The sequence below is a fragment of the Macaca thibetana genome, chromosome 9, assembly GCF_024542745.1.
Source record: "Macaca thibetana thibetana isolate TM-01 chromosome 9, ASM2454274v1, whole genome shotgun sequence".
Classification (NCBI taxonomy): Eukaryota; Metazoa; Chordata; class Mammalia; order Primates; family Cercopithecidae; genus Macaca; species Macaca thibetana.
In genome coordinates, this window is record NC_065586.1 from 332380 (window position 1) to 356251 (window position 23872).

The 23872-nt window shown below is 51.7% G+C and overlaps 1 protein-coding gene across 2 annotated transcripts in view; it reads right to left on the minus strand.

Annotated features, from left to right (window-relative positions):
* DIP2C (disco interacting protein 2 homolog C) overlaps positions 1–23872 on the minus strand; it is an 840898-nt gene that overhangs the window by 74396 nt on the left and 742630 nt on the right. For both annotated transcript variants that reach the window (XM_050805453.1, XM_050805454.1), the window contains 6 exons: positions 12761–12900; positions 10180–10316; positions 8459–8667; positions 7282–7396; positions 6586–6787; positions 1145–1254 (listed from right to left, as the gene is read on the minus strand). In XM_050805453.1, the coding sequence (XP_050661410.1) occupies positions 1145–1254; positions 6586–6787; positions 7282–7396; positions 8459–8667; positions 10180–10316; positions 12761–12900 (913 nt within the window). The remainder of the gene's footprint in view (positions 1–1144; positions 1255–6585; positions 6788–7281; positions 7397–8458; positions 8668–10179; positions 10317–12760; positions 12901–23872) is intronic.

The following is a 23872-nucleotide window of genomic DNA, read 5'->3' on the forward strand; positions in this document are numbered from 1 at the left end:
GCTTAGATTCACAGCGCCCGAGTCAGTCACAGGCAAAGGGCTGGTGCTGTACCCTGGTGTGAAGTTTTCTGAAAGTCTGCCCAAGGATAGGAACCATTTCCCTCACAGGCAGGAGCAGCCTGCACAGAAACCTCTTCTCCTGGGGCTTCCAGAAGATGCAACATGGATTTCGGTGGCTACAATGAGAGAATCAGATCTATCTGGTTTGAAAAAGTGGGCTCTGATAAATTAAGGTTTCTAGAATGGCAATACCCCGATGGCATGAAGCCACAAATTACACAAACCACACGTGTGCCACTGACCTGCTCCACAGTACAAGGGGCAGCCTTATTTCACGTCAGGGACAGAAACCACAGATACAGCTTCATCCCTTTCATCAACATTTCACAGGGCTGATTTTGTCCCATTTCCTAATGGGCCACACAGAAGGGGATAGCTGTTGGCTGCGGGAAACAGGACCTCTGGGTGAGCCCTGAGCATTCTCAAGGCCGAACAGTTCTAATGGGGACTGTGGACACACACGGCGCACGGTCAAGGCCAAACGGTTCTGACGGGGACCGTGGATACACATGGTGCACTGTGCAAAGTCTGGGCCTTGGGAGTTTCTCATATGGCTTTTAACGCCACTGTCAGGAGGCCTGGCCCCTAAACCTGGGTTTCGAACTGCTTCTTAGGGTCCAGAGAGCACAGGACAGAAGCCTTTTGCTGCAAGCTGCTGTGGGCAGGGCGGGCTTTGGATCTGGGCTGGTGGGGAAACTGGAAAGGAAGGAGTTCGGGGAACCGTGGGCCGGACAAGGACTGCCAGACATTTGCCTCGGTCCTGCCAGTCATGGGATCGGACACCCATCACCCACTTCTGCGTCGCTGTGACATTCTTTGAAACTTTGTATCTCCCATAAACACATTTTTCTTATGAAATTATATGGTCTCTTGCAGGAGAAGACAGGTAGAATAAAGGAAGATTGGCAGTGGTGGACCACCACCAGCGCAGGAAGTCGGGGAAAGCCGGGAACGGTCAGGGACGGTGGGGGATGGCCGAGGAAGGTCGGGGAAGACCGGGGACTGTGGGGAATGGCAGGAGAGGGTCAGGGAGGGTCGAGCAGGGTCGGGGAGGGTCGGGGAGGGTCGGGGACCCAGTTCCTACCTTCCGGGCCTGGTCGTTATCTTCGATCTGACCCAGATCTCTGCCGCTGGCCTGCGCAATTCTCTTCCCAGAGACCAGGTTCCCCACCATCACAGAGGCGGGGCCGATTTCTGGAAAGAAACAGAGACACGGCCTTGAGGAAACAAAAGAGAAATTCCTTAAGACTTGACCTCCCTCCTTGGTAAAGACCTTACTCTCGGAAAACTTCTGGAAAGACCTGGCTTTGAATAAACCTTCTAAGAACAGGGATTCAACGAAATCAAAGGATTGTGAAGGGGAGTGTGACAAGCCTTGGTTGGGTTCCTCAGAAACGATGTTTTTATCATCCCTGAAGCTCCCTGGAGGCCCTCCAAGCCCACGCCTGACTTTCCAGTTAGTGTGAGAGCCCCGGGTGCCGGCACTCACAGCCTTGATTGTAAAAAGTAAGACGGAAGGCAAACACAGAATTAAAAGCCAGGATTTGTTTCACTGCAGAGACCTGTGGCTCCCGTCTGTTCGAGTTCTCTGGGGTCCACACACCTGAGATCTGATTGTGGACAAACAGACAGTGGACATTTCACATACGGATGTCATGGCGTGGAATTGAGGGTGACACTGTGGACAGGAGAGGATACCGAGTCGCTTCTCAGTATGTTTTACACACTGAAAAGGTCTTAGGTTCTGTCAGGCTCACAGTGAGGTGTGGAAGAATAAACCAAGGGCTGTCATAAAGTCAAGTTCCTTTTTAGTTCACCATGAGTGATGAGGTGACTATCATCTGGGCAAAGTGGGGAGGAAGGAGGAGGAAAAGGGAAGGGGTGAGAGGGAAGGGGGAGGAAGAGAAGGGGAGGTGGGAGAGGGGCAGGGGAGAGGGGGGGGATGGGAGAGGGGCAGGGGAGGGGGATGGGAGAGGGGCAGGGAGGGGAGAGGGGGATGGGAGAGGGGGATGGGAGAGGGGGATGGGAGAGGGGGGATGGGGCAGAGGGGCATGGGAGAGAGGGAGAGGGGCATGGGAGAAGGGGCATGGGAGAGGGGCATGGGAGAGGGGCAAGGGAGAGGGGCATGGGAGAGGGGGGCATGGGAGAGGGGCATGGGAGAGGGGCATGGGAGGGGGCATGGGAGAGGGGCATGGGAGAGGGGCATGGGAGAGGGGCAATGGGAGAGGGGCATGGGAGAGGGGCATGGGAGAGGGGCATGGGAGAGGGGGCATGGGGGAGGGGGCATGGGAGAGGGCATGGGAGAGGGGCATGGGAGAGGGGGCAATGGGAGAGGGGGCGGGGGAGGGGGCATGGGAGAGGGGCGGGGGGGCATGGGAGGGGGCATGGGAGAGGGGGGGCATGGGAGGGGCATGGGAGGGGGCATGGGGGGGGGGCGGGGGGGCGGGGGAGGGGGCATGGGAGGGGCGGGGGGGGGGCATGGGAGGGGCGGGGGAGGGGGCATGGGAGGGGCGGGGGAGGGGGCAGGGGCGGGGCAGGGGAGGGGCGGGGGAGGGGGGGGGAGGGGGGGGGGGGGGGGGGGGGGGGCGGGGGGGGGGGGGGGGGGGGGAGGGGCGGGGGAGGGGGCATGGGGGGGAGAGGGGAGGGGGCAGGGAGGGGGCGGGGGGAGGGGGCATCAGAGAGGGGAGGGGGCGGGGGGGTGGGGGAGGGATGGGAGAGGGGCCGGGGGGAGAGGGGCGGGGGGGGAGAGAGCAGAGGAAGCAGGGAGTAAAAGAATGTTTACCAAAAGAATTGCATGTAAAATAACGATGACATTATCAATTTGCGCCTAATCCTTGGCTTGCAGGCTACTATTAAGTCAAAGTCTTAAATTCCTGATAAAGGTCAAGTGACAGGTCTATAAACCAGGCCACATGCGCATTCGTTACCACACAAGCAGAGCTGTAGCTAAGCAGATTGTTCATTCCCCTGTCAAAAACACACACGTGCCCAGATGCAGTTGACTGGGCGGTGGCACCGAACAAGGCTTAGGATGAGCCCGTCATCGTGACAACCACCACAGAGTCCCTCGGCTTCCCGAAAAGCTCACGGAAACGGTGGCACCAGAGCAAGGCGGTCAGGGCCTGACGTCCTGTGGCCGGCCCCCAAGGAGAGGAGAGCCACTGGGTCTCTACAGATGCACAGCCATCCTTTTCAAATGTGGGCTGCCAGAAACGCTTCCACCTATCACAGCTACGCAGAAGGCACGGCACTTCAGCCAGGACTGAAATCTGGAGAACGGCCTACAAGCAGATGTCTGGGCTTCTGCCTGCCGGTGCCTTGGGTTCTAGGTGACGTGTAGGAGCCTTGAGTGTGGACTCCGTGTAACAGTAAAATGCCGTCTACACCCAGCAAATCACTTTTGAATGTTCACGTCACAGTTGTGAACAGACTGAATTTCTTTTCTTAGTTCTTAATGAAGTATGGAAGAGGAATAGCCTTTTCACATTTAGCTAAAGAATTTGGTCAGGCACCGGAAGGAAGGGAGCTGCCCCGTGGTGGGAACAATTGCTCCTGTGTGATCTCTGAACACCCGGGAGCCCCTCATTCACCCGCCGGGCATCCTCTATCTCTATCAGATAGAAGCCTCTTCTGAATGAAGCACCTTTAACAGATTTTTTTTGAGACAGAGTTTCACTATGTTTTCAAGGCTGGTCTCGAAGTCCTGGGCTCCAGCGATTCTCCCACCCCGGCCTCCCGCATCGCTGGGACCACAGGCGTGCGCCACCGCGCCTGGCTGATGAAGTTCTTAGCCTTCTCCTTGGTGACCGATGCTGGGCAAGACGACACGGCTCTTCTAAGAAGCCAACTTGGAAACTGGCCTAAATGGGTTCCAAGGTTTCCCATAATGTTTTTAAGAATTCATGCTAGGGAAAGCGAGCTTTTGAGGAGAGATGAGGAGAGATCAGGCTTTTGTGGAGCCTTATTTTGTGCCCCTCCGCTACATCTTCCCTCATCTCCACGTGCATCCTCTGAACGGAAGTCTGGGGCCTTGAATGCCTCCCACGCAGACTCAGGGACGCAGTTTTCCCCACAGCTCCTGGGAGGCAGAGGCCTTCTAGCCGCGCCTCACTCTCAAAGTCCGTTCTTGGCAGCCGCTGACGGTCTCCCCTGCTGAAGAAGGGTGGGCGTGTCCCAAATGCTCCCAGGGTATATCACAGCCTCGCCATTTGAGCTACAGAGTTGAGAGGAATCCCAAAACATGTGTATTTGAGGCTCAAGTCTCTTCTCTCCGCTCCCATTAATGGACTCACCCATCTGCAAGTCAGCAGCTGCCTCGCTGGTATCATCAAATATCCTGCCATGCAATGCTTGGCGAATTCGCTCAGGGCACAGGGCGGGAGTTTTATCTCAAAGACAGCAGCAAGACACACGGAATCCCAAGCGGGAGACAAGCCCTTCCTGGGTGCCGGGCTCTGGCCATTCCTCAGCAGATTCCTCCTGCGATTCTGGGGCAATATTCCCAGGAACCTTTAAAGCTGAGGAATTGGACCTTGTTTTGTAACTAATAGTTGTACCAGCTCAGCCGGTAAGTTAAAGGTCTTTTAATACTTTTGTGCTCAAATAAGATAATCTGAGGGTACACAGTGCCATTCCCTGAGTAAACATGAATTCATCCAGTAAGAAAGGCAATTTGGTTGTCAACAGGCTGTCTCCGTTTCCAGCATCTCAGAACACTGTCACCCATAAAACGGCTCAAGGAATGTTTGCTTTGGCTTCCGATAGGCTACTCACTTGTCAGGGTCATTTTAAATGTTTATCCAAAGGGGCCTCAGAAATCATCCAGCCCAATTCCGTCTCTGTGGTTTGAAGCTGAGGCCCAAGCTGCGTTTCAGGCCCTCAGCAGAGACAGATGAGTCTGTGGGCAACTCATGGGGCCTCAGCGCTGCCAGTTAATATTTGTTAAAAAGCTTTTTAAAGACACAAAATTAGGTAAACTCTCAGTTTAGCAAAAACAGATGAGACACTAAATATATATATTATTTTCTTTCTTTAAAGTTATCAATCACATGAAGCTTAATTTAATGAAGTTCTGTATTAGAGTAAAAAGATTTCCAATCTCCTGCGCCACCATTCCCCAGCTACACCCCTGACGAAGAGGGCTTTCTGCAGGCCTCCTCACCGCACCACATGGCTACTGGCTCTGTCTCCTCACTGGGTTTTCCTGACCTTGGCGTGAGGCTGCCGGCTGCTCTCTCTCCCTGGGTTTTCCCAGTCACGTATCGACATTTGGCTCAGGTGAGCCAAGCCCTGTAGCTATGGAGTCATTACAACTTTGTATTTGCAAAGGATCCTCCCTTCCATAAACACCTGTCTGAACCCTTTCTCCACCAGCTACTGAGCTGCTTCCCAGCTGGGACCACGGGTCTCTGGGTCGAGTGTCTGACAATGAACCAACCAGTGGGGAGAGAGGATCAGGTCGCTTCAGAGTTTACAATGAGGATACCCTGGAGAGCGCCGACACCTGTTACAAATCTTCATACTGCAGAAGCAGCCTGGGGAGAGCAACGGCCTGTGTCCTTCACAAGGCTGTTTACTTCCCGAGGCGGCAGACGGAGGCGGCTTTCCCACCTTTTCGGGGCACTCCCTGAGGGAGGATGCCCATGGTTTGAATGGCTCCCAACAGAAGGCCATGCACCCACAGAATGTAGTGAAATGGATACTGCTCCCTGCAACTCCACATTCCCCGCGCCAATCATGAAAACCAGGGACCACGAGAAGAAGTTTGAAAGAAAACTGTCAATCATAAAAACCAGAGACGGCGAGAACAATGGTGTGGGGAAAAAAAAGAAGAAATGGAGGAAGAATATTTAAGGAAATCTACAAGAAAAGTAGGTCAGAAATGAAAGAGCAACAAGTCACGTGAACTCGATGTGCTTAGAAAGTGAGCACCACGGCCGTGTCCTTCAGGAGAATGAGCTTTTGCTACAAGAGAACAGAGCCAGCCAGTTATGTGCTGACGACCACACTAACACCCCTGAGCCTACAGAGAATAAAAGCAAGGCATTTACAGACGGAAGACCAGAATCCAAGTTGCCCCCGCCCCGCGTTCTATTCTTGGGGTAACCACTTCTTTCCCACAAGCATCAGCTTCCTGCAAGCAACCCTGTGTGAACTCCCGCACCTCTCTGTGCCACGCGGCCCTGTGTGAACTCCCGCACCTCTCCGTGCCACGCGGCCCTGTGTGAACTCCCGCACCTCTCCGTGCCACGCGGCCCTGTGTGAACTCTCGCACCTCTCCGTGCCACGCGACCCTGTGTGAACTCCCACACCTCTCCGTGCCATGAGATCCTGTGTGAACTCTCGCACCTCTCCGTGCCATGCGGCCCTGTGTGAACTCCCACACCTCTCCGTGCCACGCGGCCCTGTGTGAACTCCCGCACCTCTCCGTGCCATGAGATCCTGTGTGAACTCCTGCACCTCTCCGTGCCACACGGCCCTGAGGGAACTCCCGCACCTCACAAGCTGCCCAGGTGGTGCACATACCTGGCTGCTTCTGTCGAGGCTTAGGCAAGTTTGTGACGCAGGTGTGGGGGCACATTAGGACGTTGCAGGGGTGCAGAGAGCCCTCCAGAAAAAGCTGTTTTGTTTCTGACAAATGGATCCCACCAAGCGGGGTTTTGGGGAGGGTGTTTGCTGGCACCAAGGCCAGGCAATAAACTCCAACTTGATGTATACTGTCAATCGCCTAGAAAGTTAGGAAAGAGGAAGTCATATTATAATAGGAAGCATGAACACTCAGTACATATTTATATTATGCAAAATATGATCCACAATACACAGAAGTCTGTGCAGTATAAGCACTGTTCCCAGCGCAAAAACGCCAAGGTAAGAGAAAGGCTTTTCTTACTAAACTCACTAAAGCTGAATAATGTTACCCAGGGCTTGTGGAAGACCAAACACAGTAAAAAAGGAACTTTGGAGAAAAGACATGTTCTCACGATCAAACAAAAAGCTTCCTTTGACCTCCCCAAGGTGACCAGTAGGAACCAGCTGTGCCAATTCCTGGTCCCTACACCCCCGAGTTTCTGGACACTTGATGTAATTTCTGATCAAACGAAGGGAAGGGAAAAAGGGCCACCCCATGGGCAAAGCCACAGCTGGTCACGCCATGATGTGAATGAAGGAAGGAGGCCAGAAACAAGACAGAGGGGACCAGTGCCCAGGGCGAGGGAAGGCAACCTGCAGCACGCGGCTCATCCACTGGAAGCTGTCCTCCTCCGTGGAGTCGGGCCTCTGCTCTGCCACGATCACAATCCTCTCGTCGTGCAGCACAGTCACTGAGAACACGGCTATCCTGCGGGGACACAGGAGCACAGTGAGCCTGCACCGGACGCTCGTGCAGCCCTCCCTCCGCGATCAGGGCTCCATCACCATCACGAGCGGGTGACACAGCTCCAACTACGACTTCAACACGGCAGCCGTGCTTCCAAATTTCCCCCCACTCATCATTACGGGAAGAGCTGCGGGAGGCGCCCAGGGATGCTGCCGAGGCAAGGTCACCCTCATCCCCAGGAGGCCACACACAGCACCCGTGGGCTCTGGTGACCAGGTTACGCCTTTCGGTACACAGGGGCAGATGTGCAGTGATCAGACCTGCTGAAATTGAGAGAGCCACACCCTTCACAGCTGAGTTTGCACCTGTGAAGTTAATGGTCTCCAAATCAGTAGAAATTTCCTGTTTCAGAACTAGTGATTTTCTGCTAAGTACATGTGCCTTATACCATCAGTACAGCACAGTCACCTCTAGTAAACTCTTTTTTACAAAGAGATTGTAGCTTTAAAAATAATTCAAAGGAGGCAACATCATCTCCAGGTATCTACTTCCTGCTCCTGTCTGCTTCCAAACTGAAAAAAGGCTCTAAAACACTTTATGACTTCCTCCCGATTGGCAAAAACTCAGGAATCCTGGCAACTCATTTCATCACAGAGCCTCCGCTGTGCCCCAGGCAAGGCAGGGAAGAAAACGGCGGTAGAGCGGGGAAGTGGCGAGCGTCTGCGCGCACGCAAGTCTGTGACTCAACCGTCACCTTTGGGTCTCTCCAACCCGCTCTGTGATGAATATCTGGATCTTTAATTTGTGCCGTTATTTATCAGAAGTTTTCTACGGCATATTCCTTTATACTTAGAGGGGAAGTTCAATGGAAATATATTTATGGGGTTCAGGGAATTTCTATAAAATCTTGGACATTCAGAACTAGGTTAAATCTCAGGTCAGAGTCCAGTTGCTTCAATTATACAGAAGAGGAAACCGAGACACAACACATTTAAGGAATCTGTGCACTTTCAACCCTTCAAAACCACATAAAAAGTGTGGCCGACCGGAAACTATATGCTTAATTTGCAGAACGCCACTGACCTTCCCCTGTAGACAAACTTCATGGGTTCGACGGCCAGCGCGGTGGCCACAATGTCGTCGGCGTTGTGCCTGCGCCCGCTGACCACCATGAGGCCATCCATCTTGCCCACCACGAAGACGAGGCCCCCAGGACCCACAAACCCCAGCAGGCCTGTCCTTATGAACGGGTATTCGCTGATTGGAGCCCCGGAGCTGGTCATGGGAAACACCTGCGGAAACAGCATCCATCAGGCCGCCGTTCACGTGGCCAGCTGGTTTTAGTCCTCACCGCTTCTCCTGCCAGCACGGCACCTGCTTTGCTTAAGCTCTGCCTTTCATCCCAGCAACCCTGCCCGAGGGCCGAGGTCGCAGTTACCGCTGGTGGCCAACAGGCAGAAACACACTTCCCGCCCACCTCAGCAGGACCCCATCCGTTCCTGCACCTCCACTCACCTGCGGGAACTCCTCCTGCCTCTGAACCCTGAACAGGTAACACCCAGAAGACTCACAGGAGGCCACTCAGCAAGAACTGATTACTTCGTTTACAAAACCACAATGTATAAGATGAGTGAAGAGTCAAGGTACATTTTAAACAATGTATGTTAGTTTTAAAGTCATCTCTATTCATTCATAAAATGTTATTTGCCCTTGTTGGAAGTATGCTGAAAAGAAAAATATTAAGGAAGCAAATCCAATCAGTTCAAACTGTAAACCTCCTTTCCTCCACCCTTGCAGATAAATCACATAGAAATGGAGATGGGGTTTTTATTTAGCTTTGTATCTAGCTCAGTTTCGAGGGATATTTTAGAAAGTTCAATTCACATTCAAGAAAGCTATCATGGACAGGTATTGTAACATCTGTTCAGACACATCCAAAGTTCTCAACATTTAGACCAGGAACAGTGGCTCATGCCTGAATCCTGGCACTTTACGAGGCTAAGACAGGAGGATTGTTTGAGACCAGGAGTTTGAGATCAGCCTGGATAACAGCACAAGACCCCATATGTACAAAAGAATTTCTTTTTAATTATTTAGGTGTGGTGGCACACGCCTGCAGTCCCAGCTACTCGGTGGCTGAGGCAGGAAGATGGCTTAAGCCAAGGAGTTTAAAGCTGCAGTGGGCTGTGATCGTGCCACTGCCCTCCAGCCTGAGTGACAGAGCAAGACCCTGTCTCAACAACAACCAAAAGTTCTAAACATTTAGGAAATGTATCCGCAAACAATTTATATTTTCTTACGTATAGCTTAAATATTGTGCTACTTGTAAGGCCAGGACCTACTTGGTAAAAAGATGAGTTCTCAGTTGTAGCACTGAACGTGTGTCTGACCCCTTCATGTCTCTGCTCATTACACAGCACATCTGTGCACACGCCCCTTGCACGCACATTACACACGCGTCTGTGTATACCATAGACATACTTGGGTGCAGCCCTTCTCGCACACGAGTGCACGTTCCCTCATGATCCACTTGTCACAGTAAAAGTGAGAAAAGTAACACAAAGGATCCTTTCTTAGGAAATCGTGCTTGTTGTTTTAAACCCCGGTTATAAGGTCAGAACAATGCTGATACAACAAATGGATCAAAAGTGATACGAAGTGGTAAAGCGCCATCATTTTCATGAATATAAACACGTCTTGCTGAAAATGGATCTTACATTCCATGTCTGTCACTATGCACCTGCCAAGGCTGTTTGGAGACGGAGCCACAGGCAGTGCTCGTGGCAGGACTGTCCTCCACCTACCTCAAAGGTGTTCTTGGTCATGCCGGAGAGGCCATAGTAGGACGTGCCCGTCGCAACTGCACACACACACAGCTCCCCGATCTCATCCGTTCTACACAGCTGAGGAACCCCGTCTGGCTTCACTGAACACATGATGGCTAAAAGCAAACAGGAAAGCACACGCAGCGTGAGAGGGGGTGGGTGGGGAGAATAAAGGAAACAGGGAAGACGCGAATATGAACGACGACACCAGTGAACAGGAATGGGGTCTGGAGCAAAACTGCACGGATGGTCGTCAGCCAGACATTCCTTTTCCCTGAAAAGCCGTGATTTCTCCTGTTGCAGCAATATGGCCAATTTCATAGCTGAAACATCAATAAATATTGCAACTGCTTTAATGTTAATGTGCAAGTTGTATTTAGGGGCGTAACATCATCTGCCATTTAGATTTGGGGAGGACCCTCAGAACCAACCTCAGGGCCACCTGCCACACGTACATCAGCAACGTGGTGCAACCTGAACTCTGCAAATCAAGCCTCTAATGTCTTAGGGAAATCTGAACCTTCGATTTCATGCTCCATGCAAGGTGAGTCCTTCCGAGAACACCACTGGAGCGCTTCGCGCACGGTTCAGTGCTGATCAGTTCTCACTGGTCTGTACCACCAACACTTTGATGCTTTGAACAACAACGTCCTACGTAGCCCCCAACTGCAAGCCACAAATCTGATTAGGGCGCCAAGAGCCTCATGCTTCAGAGGGGTGGGGTGTGCATTAGTGACAGATGAACTGTTTAGAAAGAGCCTGAAACAGCCGGTACCTGCTGGGCTGGAGTACGGGTGTCTAAGAAGTGGAACAGCGGAAACATAAACTCACAGGAAGAAAAATTCACATTAAAATTACACTGAAAGATTCTTCACCCATCATATTGGTAAAAATAAAAGTCAGGTAATAGGGCGGATAAGGGAGTGGAGAAAGAAGTGCTGCTGTTTACCGCTCGGCAGGGTGTAAAGCCTCACAAGCTTGGAAAAGACAATCATCATAAAAGCTACATCGGTAGTTCTCTTTGAAACAGAACTCCCACTTCGAGAACTGTTTCTATTAGACACGAGGGGGTCACTCACCGTAGCAGCAAAAGAGGGAAAATTCCCAAACAGGGGAGGCTCAAATAACCTTAGTGCTCCCACAATGTAGTACTGCGCCGCCTCGAGAACAGCACGGAGCTCGTTACGTGCTGACAAAGGACCCCAAGATATAAAATATGCGTGTGTAGGCAGTGCTCCATCATGATGTGAGAAAACCCCCAAACCCAGGGCAGAGAACACACACGGGGTGCGGGGCGCACGCGTCTGTCCCACAGCCCCAGGTGCCTCTGACAGGGAGCCTGGGAAGCTTGCGGTTGCTCTCACAGTCACAAAGGAGTGTTTCCATTGTGTCCTTCAGAACCTTTTGAAGACTTCACCATGAAGCTCCATTTATTTGAAAACTAGGTATTAAAGAAAGAAATGGAGCCAGGGGGCCTGGCCACAGCTGGGGGGCAGGGAGTGGGCTGGATACAGGGGCTGGAGGCTGGAAGCAGAGGCAGAGCCGCAGGGATGCTGGAGGGCGTCCACAGGGAACTGCGGTAGTGAGGCAGAGGGAAGCCCAGGGCTGCCTTCATTTCTTTTATGCCAAACCGGGCGAACAGAAAGGCAAGAGCTTCTGGAGCGCCTGGCCCCGGCGCAGCTCACCATGAAGGGGCATGAGGGGTCTGCCTCTGTGAGACTCCACGGGGCGGGGGTCCCTGCTGAGGCCCACCTGACCTGGCGTCCTGCACCTGCTGCTGATGGTGGCAGCACTGCTCACACGGGCATGGCTACCCTGCTGGGCTTGAGCCCACACCCCATGCCTGGAGGGCTCAGCAGGAGACACAGGCTCTGGGGTTCCCAGCTGAGAAAAGAGCCAGGTTCCCTTTCAGGGGCCAGAGAGCCAGGGGCTGATGCTGCCAGTGACCCCATGAGTTGAGTGCCAGGTGTGTGCACCCTGAGAATGGTAAAGTGGCTCCTGGGAGGTGCCTGGGAGCTCCTGGTGGGGCTGGTGGGAGGCACGGTGGGCCCTGCAGCTGGGCGCTTCCTCACGCATCTGTGGAAAAGGCTTCTGAGACTTGGAAAAAGGGCTCTACTGCTGAAAACAGGCTTCATGGTCACACAGACTCACACTCCTTGGTTTTCACATGTGTCTGCCTTGGGGGAAGCCAAGCTTGGCTGTTCCCACTCTGGCTGGTGTCTTAGGGTGATCGACGGGCACGTCCTCTGGGGCAGAGAAGGGAAGCTGTCCAAGCACCAGTGTGGACCCTGCACTGGCCCCGAAGCCTTCCAGGGAAGGGGAGCCTGAGGTCCCAGTGTGCAAAGCTGCCCTTCCCCATCTTCTCGATCGTCTACCAGGACAGGGAACACTGCCTCAAACGTCTGAAGCCTGACAAGGACTTCAGAAGACTGGGAGTGAGGCTCTCAGCCCGAGGACACACCACAGGAATGTGGGAACGTGGGAGTGTGGGCTTTGGTGATGTGTGTTAGAAAAGCATTTAATAACTGGTTCATCTGTGTGGCTCGCGACGCACACTCACCTCCAGGCATCACGAGGCCGACATCCTGCACAGTGAGCACGGAGAGCTTCTCTTCCGAGTCCACACGAATGACTCCGTAGGTCAGCCCGTGCATGGAGAGGACGCCCCGGCCCGGGGGCTGGTTACTGTCATCCGTGGGCCTGTAACGACAGTTTTTAACTTCAATATGCAGGGGCAGATAAGCCATCACAACCACAGCTGTGCAGTCAGCACACACGCAGCAGGCTGGGCCCCTGGGAACAGGGCCGGCCACCCACGTGGCCGCATTAGGGGGTGCTCGTTCTGTTTATGAAAGGCTGGTGGCGAGTCTATTGCTTCCGCCTCTGCGTTCCCAGGGAATCTCAAGAATACCCGAAAACTACGAAGGCAGCTCCTCTCCTGCCCTGTCTATGCAGGCCCTGCACAGACCGGCTCTCTCTCTCCTCCCAGCTCCTGCTCACTCCACAGTCTGCTCTTCAGTTTCGCAAATGTCTGGAAGCGGGTGCATCCACTCCAAGAACACAGGCAGAACCGCTGAACAGAAATGATGGAAATCCCGACTGTCCAGCCTCAATTCAGAGGCAGGCTGTCTGGGCGTATGCCCAATTTTATATATAAGAATCTAAAATAAGATTTACGCTGTGCCATTCTGGCTGCCAAGTTCTAAGGAAAATTATTTGGGTGGCAGGCAAGCTATAGAATGCACTGTGGGTCAGGAGAAGGAGGTCCACACAAGGCAGTTTTCAGAAGACCACTGCGCACACGTGCACCACTCTGGGTCCGCCCCCCCTCCTCTGCCGGACACCCCAGCTTGCTCCCGCCGTGGGGCTGCTGCGCTGCTTCTCGCTGCTACCCAGGACGTTCCTCCGGCAGACCCCCGCACGGCCCTCTCCCTCCGCATCCCCAGGACGTTCCTCCGGCAGACCCCCGCACGGCCCTCTCCCTCCGCGTCTCCAGAGTTTGGCTCAAATTGGGGACTTCTCATCCCCTCAGAAAACACTCCCCACCCAGGTGCCCGCCCCACAGCACACACCTCTGACTCTCCTCCCTCAGACCCAACTCTCCTGAGTTTGTTTTGCTCACTGCTGCATCCCAGCCCTGGAAAATGTCTAGCAACAAATATCTGCTGACTGAATTTGTGAACAAAATCTCTAAGATCATGGATTATATTCCTGAAAACTAACAATTCCTCAATGGTTATCTAAGTGAGTCACCACAATTTAGGTACACATTACATTTGTTTCTGTAATTTTCCATATATAAATCTTTAATGCACTTCAGACTTAAAAGCTGAACCTAAGCTTGCTGTTTAACTTTAAAATATTATGGTTTATAATGAAAGTGAAGACATAAATGAGGCAACATAAAAGTTAAAATTTGCAAGAGGAGATCTCATTTGAATGAAGTAACTGGTATAACTGAAAAAAGCACGAAAGACTCTGGAAACAATTATTCTAGATGTAAGAATCAAAAAGGATAGAGCTAACCAGATAGAAAAGAAAAGTCTGCCCAAATAAGAAAACCCACACGGAACCACCTAGATGGCGTGAGCTCAAATCACTGGGCTTTACGTTATTCTCCCGGCCTTTACTTCCCAGAGACTTCAAAAAAACCAAAACTTCAAAATGAAAAGTGTTGTCAGTGGTCCTGCCACCATTCCCTCACCCTAACAGTCCTCTACAAAGATCGATGTGGGAGTCAGGAACTGTGAGCTTCAGTATCTGCTCTGGGTTGAATCGTGTCCCTGCAAAAGATCACCCCTCATATCTGTGACCTTATTTGGAAGCAGGGCCTGTGCAGAGACAGATGCCCCTGGACTTACAATGGGGTTACAACCTGATAAACCCATTGTAAAGGTGAAAATCGCAGGTTGAACCACCTTAAGCCAGGGCCATCTTATGACCAGGTTAAGATGAGGTCATACTGGGTTAGAATGGACCCTAAATCCAATTACTCGATCCTTGTAAGAGGAGAGAGAGGCCCGGACACAGGGAGCAGCTCACATGATGATGGAGGCAGGGACTGCAGTGACAGGTACCCCTCCAGGATCGCTGAGCACCTGAGGCCGGGGTGAGGCCTGGGGCGGGTTCCCTCAGCACCTCCAGAGGCCCAGCCCTGTGGCAGCTCGGGGTCTCCGACTCCAGCCTCCGGAACTGAGACAAGTGCCTGTTGTTTAAACCACCCACTGTATGGTACTTTGTTACAAGAGCCCGAATACACTAACTGAGTGATAAAAATTTAAGGTACACTTATTTTTGTTTTAAAAAGTCACATGAAATCAAAACGCTGGGCTAGCCGAGATTCAAAACACTGACCTGCCAGGCCAGAGGCTGGGAGGAAAAGTTATCTTAGGGCCCCATCATGTGTGTTTTGTTGTCTCAATTACAAAATCCCCCTTCCCTCCCTTTTTCTTTTCTGAGACACAGTTTCACTCTGTCACCCAGGCTGGAGTGCAATAGTGCGATCTTGGCTCACTGCAACCTCTGCCTCCCGGGTTCAAGCCATTCTCCTGCCTCAGCCTCCTGAATAGCTGGGACTACAGGTACCTACCACCACAGCCAGTTAATTTTTTTGCTATCACTAGTAGAGACAGGGTTTCACCATGTGGGCCAGGCTGGCCTCGAACTTCTGACCTTGAGTGATCCGCCCACCTCAGCTTCCCAACGTGTTGGGATTACAGGTGTGAGCTACTGTGCCTGGCCAAGATCCTCTTTTCTATGTTTAAACACAGTTAATGAGAAATAAGACTTGCACATTTAATAATACCTTAAGATCACAAATTGCATTTGCTATAGGAACTTTTCAATGATGCTTACACAATGATAGTTACAGGAGGCTGAATATGTTCATATTAGCGACATTAACCTTGTATTAATTTAACCTGCCACTGTACATTTATTCATATTTGATAGATTCTCTTGCTAGTCGGAGAAAATGCATGGCCCTGGGTTTCCTTCCTTGCAGATGTGCAAGACACTGGCACACAGCCAGGCACAGAAGCGCAGTGCTCCCGACACACACACAGGTGGACACAGAAGCGTGGTGCTCCCCCCACACACACAGGCGGACAAACAGGCGGACACACAGCCAGGCACAGAAGCGTGGTGCTCCCGACACACACACAGGCGGGCACAGAAGCGTGGTGCTCCCCCCACACACAGGCGGACACACAGCCAGGCACAGAAGCGTGATGCTCCCGACACACACACAGCCAGGCACAGAAGCGTGGTGCTCCCAACACACACACAGGTGGACACAGAAGCGTGGTGCTCCCCCCACACACACAGACGGACACACAGGCAGGCACAGAAGCGTGGTGCTCCCGACACACACACAGCCAGGCACAGAAGCGTGGTGCTCCCCCCACACACACAGGTGGACACAGAAGCACGGTGCTCCCCCCACACACACAGGCGGACACACAGCCAGGCACAGAAGCGTGGTGCTCCCGACACACACACAGGCGGACACAGAAGCACGGTGCTCCCGACACACACACAGGCGGACACAGAAGCACGGTGCTCCCGACACACACACAGGCGGACACAGAAGCACGGTGCTCCCCCCACACACACAGGCGGACACAGAAGCACGGTGCTCCCAGCACACACACAGCCGGGCACAGAAGTGCGGTGCTCCTGACACACAGGCAGCCTCACAGCCCCACCGACATGGTGTCCGGGGCCACCACTTAACTTCTGACCTGGTGGTGCTGATGCCTCCCCCTCCAGATGGCAAACCAATGCCCCAGTGGTACCCTCCGTGTGCCAAATGGTTCTGAGTCTTTCATGCATAGGGACTCAAAACCCACCACAAGCCTATGGCTATTATTCCCCAATTTCAGATGAGAAGACTCAGGCACGGAAAGGTTGACTTCACCACCCAAGTGAGCGGTGGGGCTTGGCAGGACTCAGACCCAGAGCACAGCCTCTATTCCCAGGACACTGAGGGCATCAGTCTACTGCTTTTTATAAAAACTTAGAAGCAAACAGTGCAACCAACGTGAGCACATTCTTACTATGAACAAGGCAAACATCACAGTCCAAAGGGAAAGTGCCTGTTTCTGCTCCAATCCTGTGCCCCACAGATAACCACTATGGAGATTTTTATATGTCAAAGTTTAGACTCCTAGATATAAGGTTAAGTATAAAATATGTATGTATACCACCACATTGATCTTTTAAAGAAAAGCAGAATCAAGATGCTGCTGCTTCTATGTTGGCAGAGAAGCTGAGTGTTGGGAAAAGCTGAGTGTTGGGAGAAGCTGAGGCAGGGCTTGCATGTCTGACATAACGTAAAAGAGTCTTGGAACATGTCCAGGGTCCAGGCTCCTCATGGCCTTTGGAACACCAAGCTCTGTGCTAAAGAGTGGAAGGCTACCCTGATGCACCGTTATCTAAGCCCAGGGCATAAAACCCCTCGTGGCTTGGACAGAATCCAGGGCTCGTGGCCTCTGGAACGTGTCTAGATTCGCTGGCTCCTTGCTCTCCCAGGATCGAATGTATCTTGAGTTAAAAGAACCTGCTCTCCAGTATCTCAAGTAGCAGAGTATGTTCCACATGCTTCAAAGGAAATGCTAAACCATCACAGCTGCAGACCATGTGCTTTCCCTTTCGACTGCCACATTCTCGACACCTGTTTCTTTGATCACCAATAAATAGTCTGGACGTCCAGAGCTCAGGCCCTTCACAGCCTCCATATTCGCAATGGCCCCCTGGTCCCACTTTCTCTCTCAAACTGTCTTTTCTCATTCCTTTGACTCTGCCGGACTTCATCACCCCCATGACCTGGTGTTGGGTCCAATCACCCAACATTCTAAAACTCAGTCTCGTCACTAAACATACCTGCAGATCTTTCCCTGTCTGTGTGTGTGGGTGTACATCTGTGTAGGTGTGTGCACCACTGCATTCAGCTGGTTTGTCACATGGTGTTCAGTAACATCAATATATGATCATATATTTTCTTTCATTCAATTTTTATACAGCCAGAAATATACCTGTAACATGTGTATCTAGAAAGAAAATGGAGGATCAAAAAGCACATATACTTAAAATTTTAAGACCACCTAAATACCTTCCCAAAAGAACGTATTTTGCACTCCACTAACAGAACAGGAGTATTATTTCCTCATCTACTAGAAAAGCACCTCACATTGGCTGTCTGGGGTCGTGGTTATATATTTAATGACCTACTCCGCACAGTAACCCTGTGGAGATGGGAGCAGCATCATGACCCCACCGTTTAGCAGACGGGCAGGGTGAGGAGGGCTGAGTGCTGCCCAAGGCCGCTGCTGCAGAGCCAAGCCAGCGCCAGTCTCAGGCTGGCTTCAGGATCTGTGCATCTGGCCACAGCGCCAAGCTGCCTCGGCAGTGCCCATCTCTGCACACTCTTGCCAACACTTAAAATGCTTCCCAATTTGTTGAGTAAAACATCACTTGTTCCAATTTGTGTTCCCTATATTATTAAGCAAGTTACATGATATTTACCTCCATCAACACCTTGTTAGGAAGTAAAAATCCCAAGAAGGTAGACAAGGTGAGGAAGGGAAGAAACAGTCCCCACAGGCAAAATTCAAGGGGATTTAAAAACATCCACCTGAAGAATCAATATCAGTACACTAAACAATGGCTGATAAAGGTATCCGCCCATTCATCAACTTCCACACTCAGTTCCAAGGTGAAATGATGTTCAAGACCAAGCGGCTTCGTGTGCCTCACGAAGAATATGAATTCCAGGAGGGACCGTCTCCGTGATCTCTGGGAATGTAAGGAGGCAGCATCCACTCTTGGAGACATGGAAGGAGCAAAACACAGAGCTACGTATACAACACCACGATGACGTGCAAAAGGAAAAGGAAAAGAAAACTAAGGACAACAGAGTCTGGATGTTTTGTTGCCTCCGGATCTCCCGTTGAAATGTGATGTCCAGCGCTGGAGGCGGGCCTGTTCTCGCGGTCACGCGAGAGTTCTCTATGTGATGTCCAGCGCTGGAGGCGGGCCTGTTCTCGCGGTAAGGCGAGAGCTCTCTATGGTGATATCTAGCGCTGGAGGCGGCCCTGTTCTCGCGGTCACACGAGAGTAGTTCTCTATGTGATGTCCAGCGCTGGAGGCGGGCCTGCGGTCACGCGAGAGTCTCTATGTGATGTCCAGCGCTGGAGGCGGGCCTGTTCTCGCGGTAAGGCGAGAGCTCTCTATGGTGATATCTAGCGCTGGAGGCACGCCTGTTCTCGTGGTAACGCAAGAGCTCTCTATGGTGATGTCCAGTGCTGGAGGTGGGCCTGTTCTCGCGGTAACACGAGAGTTCTCCATGAGTTCACATGGGATCTAGTTGTTTAGAATGGAGCTGGGCATCTCCTCTCTCCCTCCCTCTCGCTCAGTCTCTCACCATGTGACACACGGGCTCCCGCTTTGCCTTCTGCCCTGATGTAAGCTTCCCGAGACCTCCCCAGGAGCTGAGCAGATGCTGGAGCCATGCTTCTCTTACAGCCTGCAGAACTGTGAGCCAGAATCAACCTCTTCTCCTTATAGATTACCCAGTCTCACATATTCCTTTATAACAACGCAAACAGACCAACAAAAAGGAGAGAAGCAGGCCAGACCTTGCAATGTGGCCTCACAAGGAATGTACACTACGGCTTCCACCAAACCGTTTGCACTGTTGACTTGTCACAGCGTTTCCAGCCTCTGGAAAACATTCCATAAGCCTTGCCTGCATAACACCTTGAAGCAGCAGCTCCTATAAATTTCATGAACACGTCCAGTTTGCTACTCCTGACCACAAGCAGAGCTCGGCCAGGCTCAGGACATTAACACAAAACAAACAGATCAAGCAGTAAACAGGCCTTACCAGCCTCCAGCTCTAGGGCTTACCAGAGGAGCCGCACTGCACCTGCACCGCTTCAGTGCCGCCTGTTATTTGCTGAATCCCTGAGGCAAGCGAGTTAACGAGGGTCTTTTTCTTCATCTTACACGGGCTCTCTCCAATCTAGTAATTCTCAGCTTAACAGCAGCAGCACATTTGGAGAACAAAGAGTTAAGCTGCAGACCCCTCCTCCCCCCAGCAATCTTTACACAGCCTGTCTTTGCAACAGATCACACAAAACACGCCTATAGTCATGTAACTGCGGTAACGGCAGCAACACCTGCTGAATTCTTACTACGAACCAGGCGTGTTTTTAAGTGCTTTGTGTGTATGAACCCACTCAGTGCTCACACGGGCCTCTGAGGGGGCTACTGCTGTGATTCTCATCTACAGACGAGGAATCTGAAGGGGCTGAAGGTGAAGCCCCACCCACGTCACAAAGCTGGCGCGAGATGAACACAGAGGAGGCCCCAGGCCGACCTCACAGAGGAGGCCCTAGGCCGACCTCACAGAGGAGGACCCAGGCCGACCTCACAGAGGAGGACCCAGGCCGACCTCACAGAGGAGGCCCCAGGCCGACCTCACAGAGGAGGCCCTAGGCCGACCTTGGCCCCCGACAGAGCGGGCACAGAGGAGGACCCAGGCCGACCTCACAGAGGAGGACCCAGGCCGACCTCACAGAGGAGGACCCAGGCCGACCTTGGCCCCCGACAGAGCGCGCACAGAGGAGGACCCAGGCCGACCTCACAGAGCAGGACCCAGGCCGACCTCACAGAGCAGGACCCAGGCCGACCACACAGAGGAGGACCCAGGCCGACCTCACAGAGGAGGACCCAGGCCGACCACACAGAGGAGGACCCAGGCCGACCACACAGAGGACCCAGGCCCACCACACAGAGGAGGACCCAGGCCCACCACACAGAGGAGGACCCAGGCCCACCACACAGAGGAGGACCCAGGCCCACCACACAGAGGAGGACCCAGGCCCACCACACAGAGGAGGACCCAGGCCGACCTCACAGAGGAGGCCCTAGGCTGACCTTGTTCCCCGACAGAGCAGCACAGAGAAGGAAGGAGGTGGCGCTCATCCCACGCCTGCCGTTTCCCACGCTGGCCTCAAAGCACCTGCACAACGTTGCTTCTTTGGGAAGACGCATTCGGGTTCCAGACAAAATGAGAAGTTACTGGGAAGCCTGTCTGAGAGTGGAGGATGTTCCCTTCCGAACTAGCAGCCAGAGCCCCGAGGAAGTGTCTTTTTTAAAAAAACAGGGTAGCCGCTCTGGTCTTGAATCACCATTCACCACCAAAGGTTTTTCTTTTAGACGAATGTAAATCAGCCCTGATGAAGGTGCCTGGGCACACAGAACACAGAGCATGTCCTCTGCTTTCTTTCCTCCCCGGGCCACGCTTCAACAGCAGCAGAATGCCCTTACACACTCATAGTACCCGGTAAAAGTGCCCTTTAAAGGACAGGGAGCAGGTAAGCTTGTGAACTCATTTTAGCAGAAACAATATTTTCGGGAAACACTTCTGCACCACAAGGAGAAATTCAGTGAAAAACGTGCATGTACAACGTTCACTGTGACAGACTTTCAAAACCACAACAGATAACGGAGGCTCTGATTTTTAACAGGAAAAGATACGACGTAAAAGCAGCCAGTGTATTAAGTTATGAGTTGATTTAATGTAACATTCTTCCTTTTCCCTAATAGCAGCAATGCATGCCCACGAAAAACAGCCCATTTTAAGAGCCGCGCAGCACAGTGAGCCGCCCATCTCCACCGCCTCGCCCGCCCTGCGTGGCGCAGCACAGTGAGCCGCCCATCTCCACCGCCTCGCCCGCCCTGTGTAGCGCAGCTTTTTTTGGCACTGAATATACTGTTTACAGATACTTAATGTTTTGTTACCAAAAATAGGATCACACTATATAAACTTTTTTGCAAACTGTTTCTCATAAGCCTTGGCCACCTTTGTTTCCAGGGGAGGTTACGGGCTGAAACTGGGGGGACCCTGTGGGGAGGCCCCTCCTCTATTTTCTCACTGCACTGCGAACCTTTGCCAAAGCAAACTTCTCGTGTAATTCACCACAAAAACAGAACCCACTGTCAAACGCAGGTGGTCGGGTGAAATTAAACAGGAAAACCTGGCTTGCTCTTCAATGCTGCCTAACGGTCATGCTCTAGTTCAGGTGATTTTCATCTCAAGACTATTCTATAGAGAATTTCAAAATTTTATCCCGCTTTTTAGATAAAATTACAGTTTATCTTGCTTTCCCTTACATGCTGGATTCTGGAACTTGGGTCTGACTTTTCTGAGCAGTCAGAAGGGCTCACTTTGGAACCACTTTGTCTCAGAGCTATGCTGTTTTCTCCTGTCACTCATGCAGGCACCACCCGCACCCAGTGGGCACCAGACAGCACCATTCTCCCTGTGGACACCTCTTCTTCGATTTTCTCCCGGCTAACTTCTAGCTTGGACACTTTCAAAAAATGGAAGATGGCTGTTGTGACAAGGGAGCAAAAGGCAAGATTTTACCTTTTCTGGAATTACTGTTTCATTGTTTCACATGAATTTTTGCCTTTTGTTACTAAATTATCGGGATATACAAATAATACTTTGTAGTTACAAAGCTAAAAATTAAGCTTTTCAGTTCAATAAACATTTTCACAATGTAGCTTTAAGGAAATCAATTCTGTCACATCTACATTCTAGAGATGGTAACAGACTCAAATGGCAGGAAGTTTAGGGAGAGATGGTAACAGACTCAGACAGCAGGAGGTTAAGGGGATACTTGTAGCCAGGAAACAGTTTCCTGGTTTTTACCTTGCAATTTGTCCTTTAAAAAATTTCTGATGAGTTTAGGCACCACAAACCCCTATTTCCCCAATATTTCCTACTCTAAAACTAATATCAGTAAAGAGAAAACACAAAATATAACAGGACAGTGACAGTTTTAAAGAGAAGAAAATACTTTAAATGCCTGGGTGAAAATACAGCTCACATAGGAAGACTGAGCAGACTTCACTAGAGCAGGTGATTTCCTGCCACCACTTGGCTGACACACGTGAACACAAGGGTGAAAACAGACACACACGAAGGCACACACATTAATACAAACATGAAGACAGACATACACAGGTGAAGACAGCCATGAAGAAAGGCAAGCATGCATGAACATGCATAGACACGCATGAACACATGCATAAAGACACATGAACACAGACATGCCTAGACACACGTGAACAGACATGCATAAAGACGTGAACAGACATGCCTAGACACACGTCTTTATACATGCATAAAGACACACGTGAACACAGACACATGAACACAGACATGCCTAGACACGTGAACAGACATGCATAAAGACATGTGAACAGACATGCCTAGACACACGTCTTTATACATGAAGACACACGTGAACACATAGACACGTGAACAGACATGCCTAGACACACATGAACAGACATGCATAAAGACATGTGAACAGACATGCCTAGACACACGTCTTTATACATGCGTAAAGACACGTGAACACAGACACGTGAACAGACATGCATAAAGACATGTGAACAGACATGCCTAGACACATGTCTTTATACATGCATAGACACACATGAACACAGACACGTGAACACAGACATGCCTAGACACATGAACAGACATGCATAAAGACATGTGAACAGACATGCCTAGACACACGTCTTTATACATGCATAAAGACACACGTGAACACAGACACGTGAACAGACATGCCTAGACACATGTGAACACAGACATGCCTGAGGACAGGCACGTCTCCAGCCCTTGCCCCTTCAAGGTCTCCGACTCATGTTTTCAAAGAATCTCAACCACCCTACAATGAGTGCTGGTCATTTTTTGGCAACTGGCCTTTCTCTGAGGGGAGAACCGACTGTGTAAGTTCCAGCAGTGACCTGCCTCCAGTGCTGGGCAACCTGAGGGAGGGCACAGTACCTGGAGCCCAGGTGCCAAGCTGCTCCCACATACCCCCCCATCGCCAGGGCTGCCGCTGGCTCCCATGCGCCGCACCCCCCCACAACCCCTGACAGCCGCTGCTGGCTTCTGTACGCTGTGACCCCCTATCCCACCCGAACCCCTTCCCCATCACCAGGGCTGCTACTGCTCCTGGAAGCGCCCGTGCATCCTGCCTCTTTATCAAGCGGGACACTGGAGGTTCCATCGATCCTGTGAGCCCTGAAACCTTCCAATGTGCTCTGTTTTGCATGACAGACATTCTATGTTGCTTGCAAG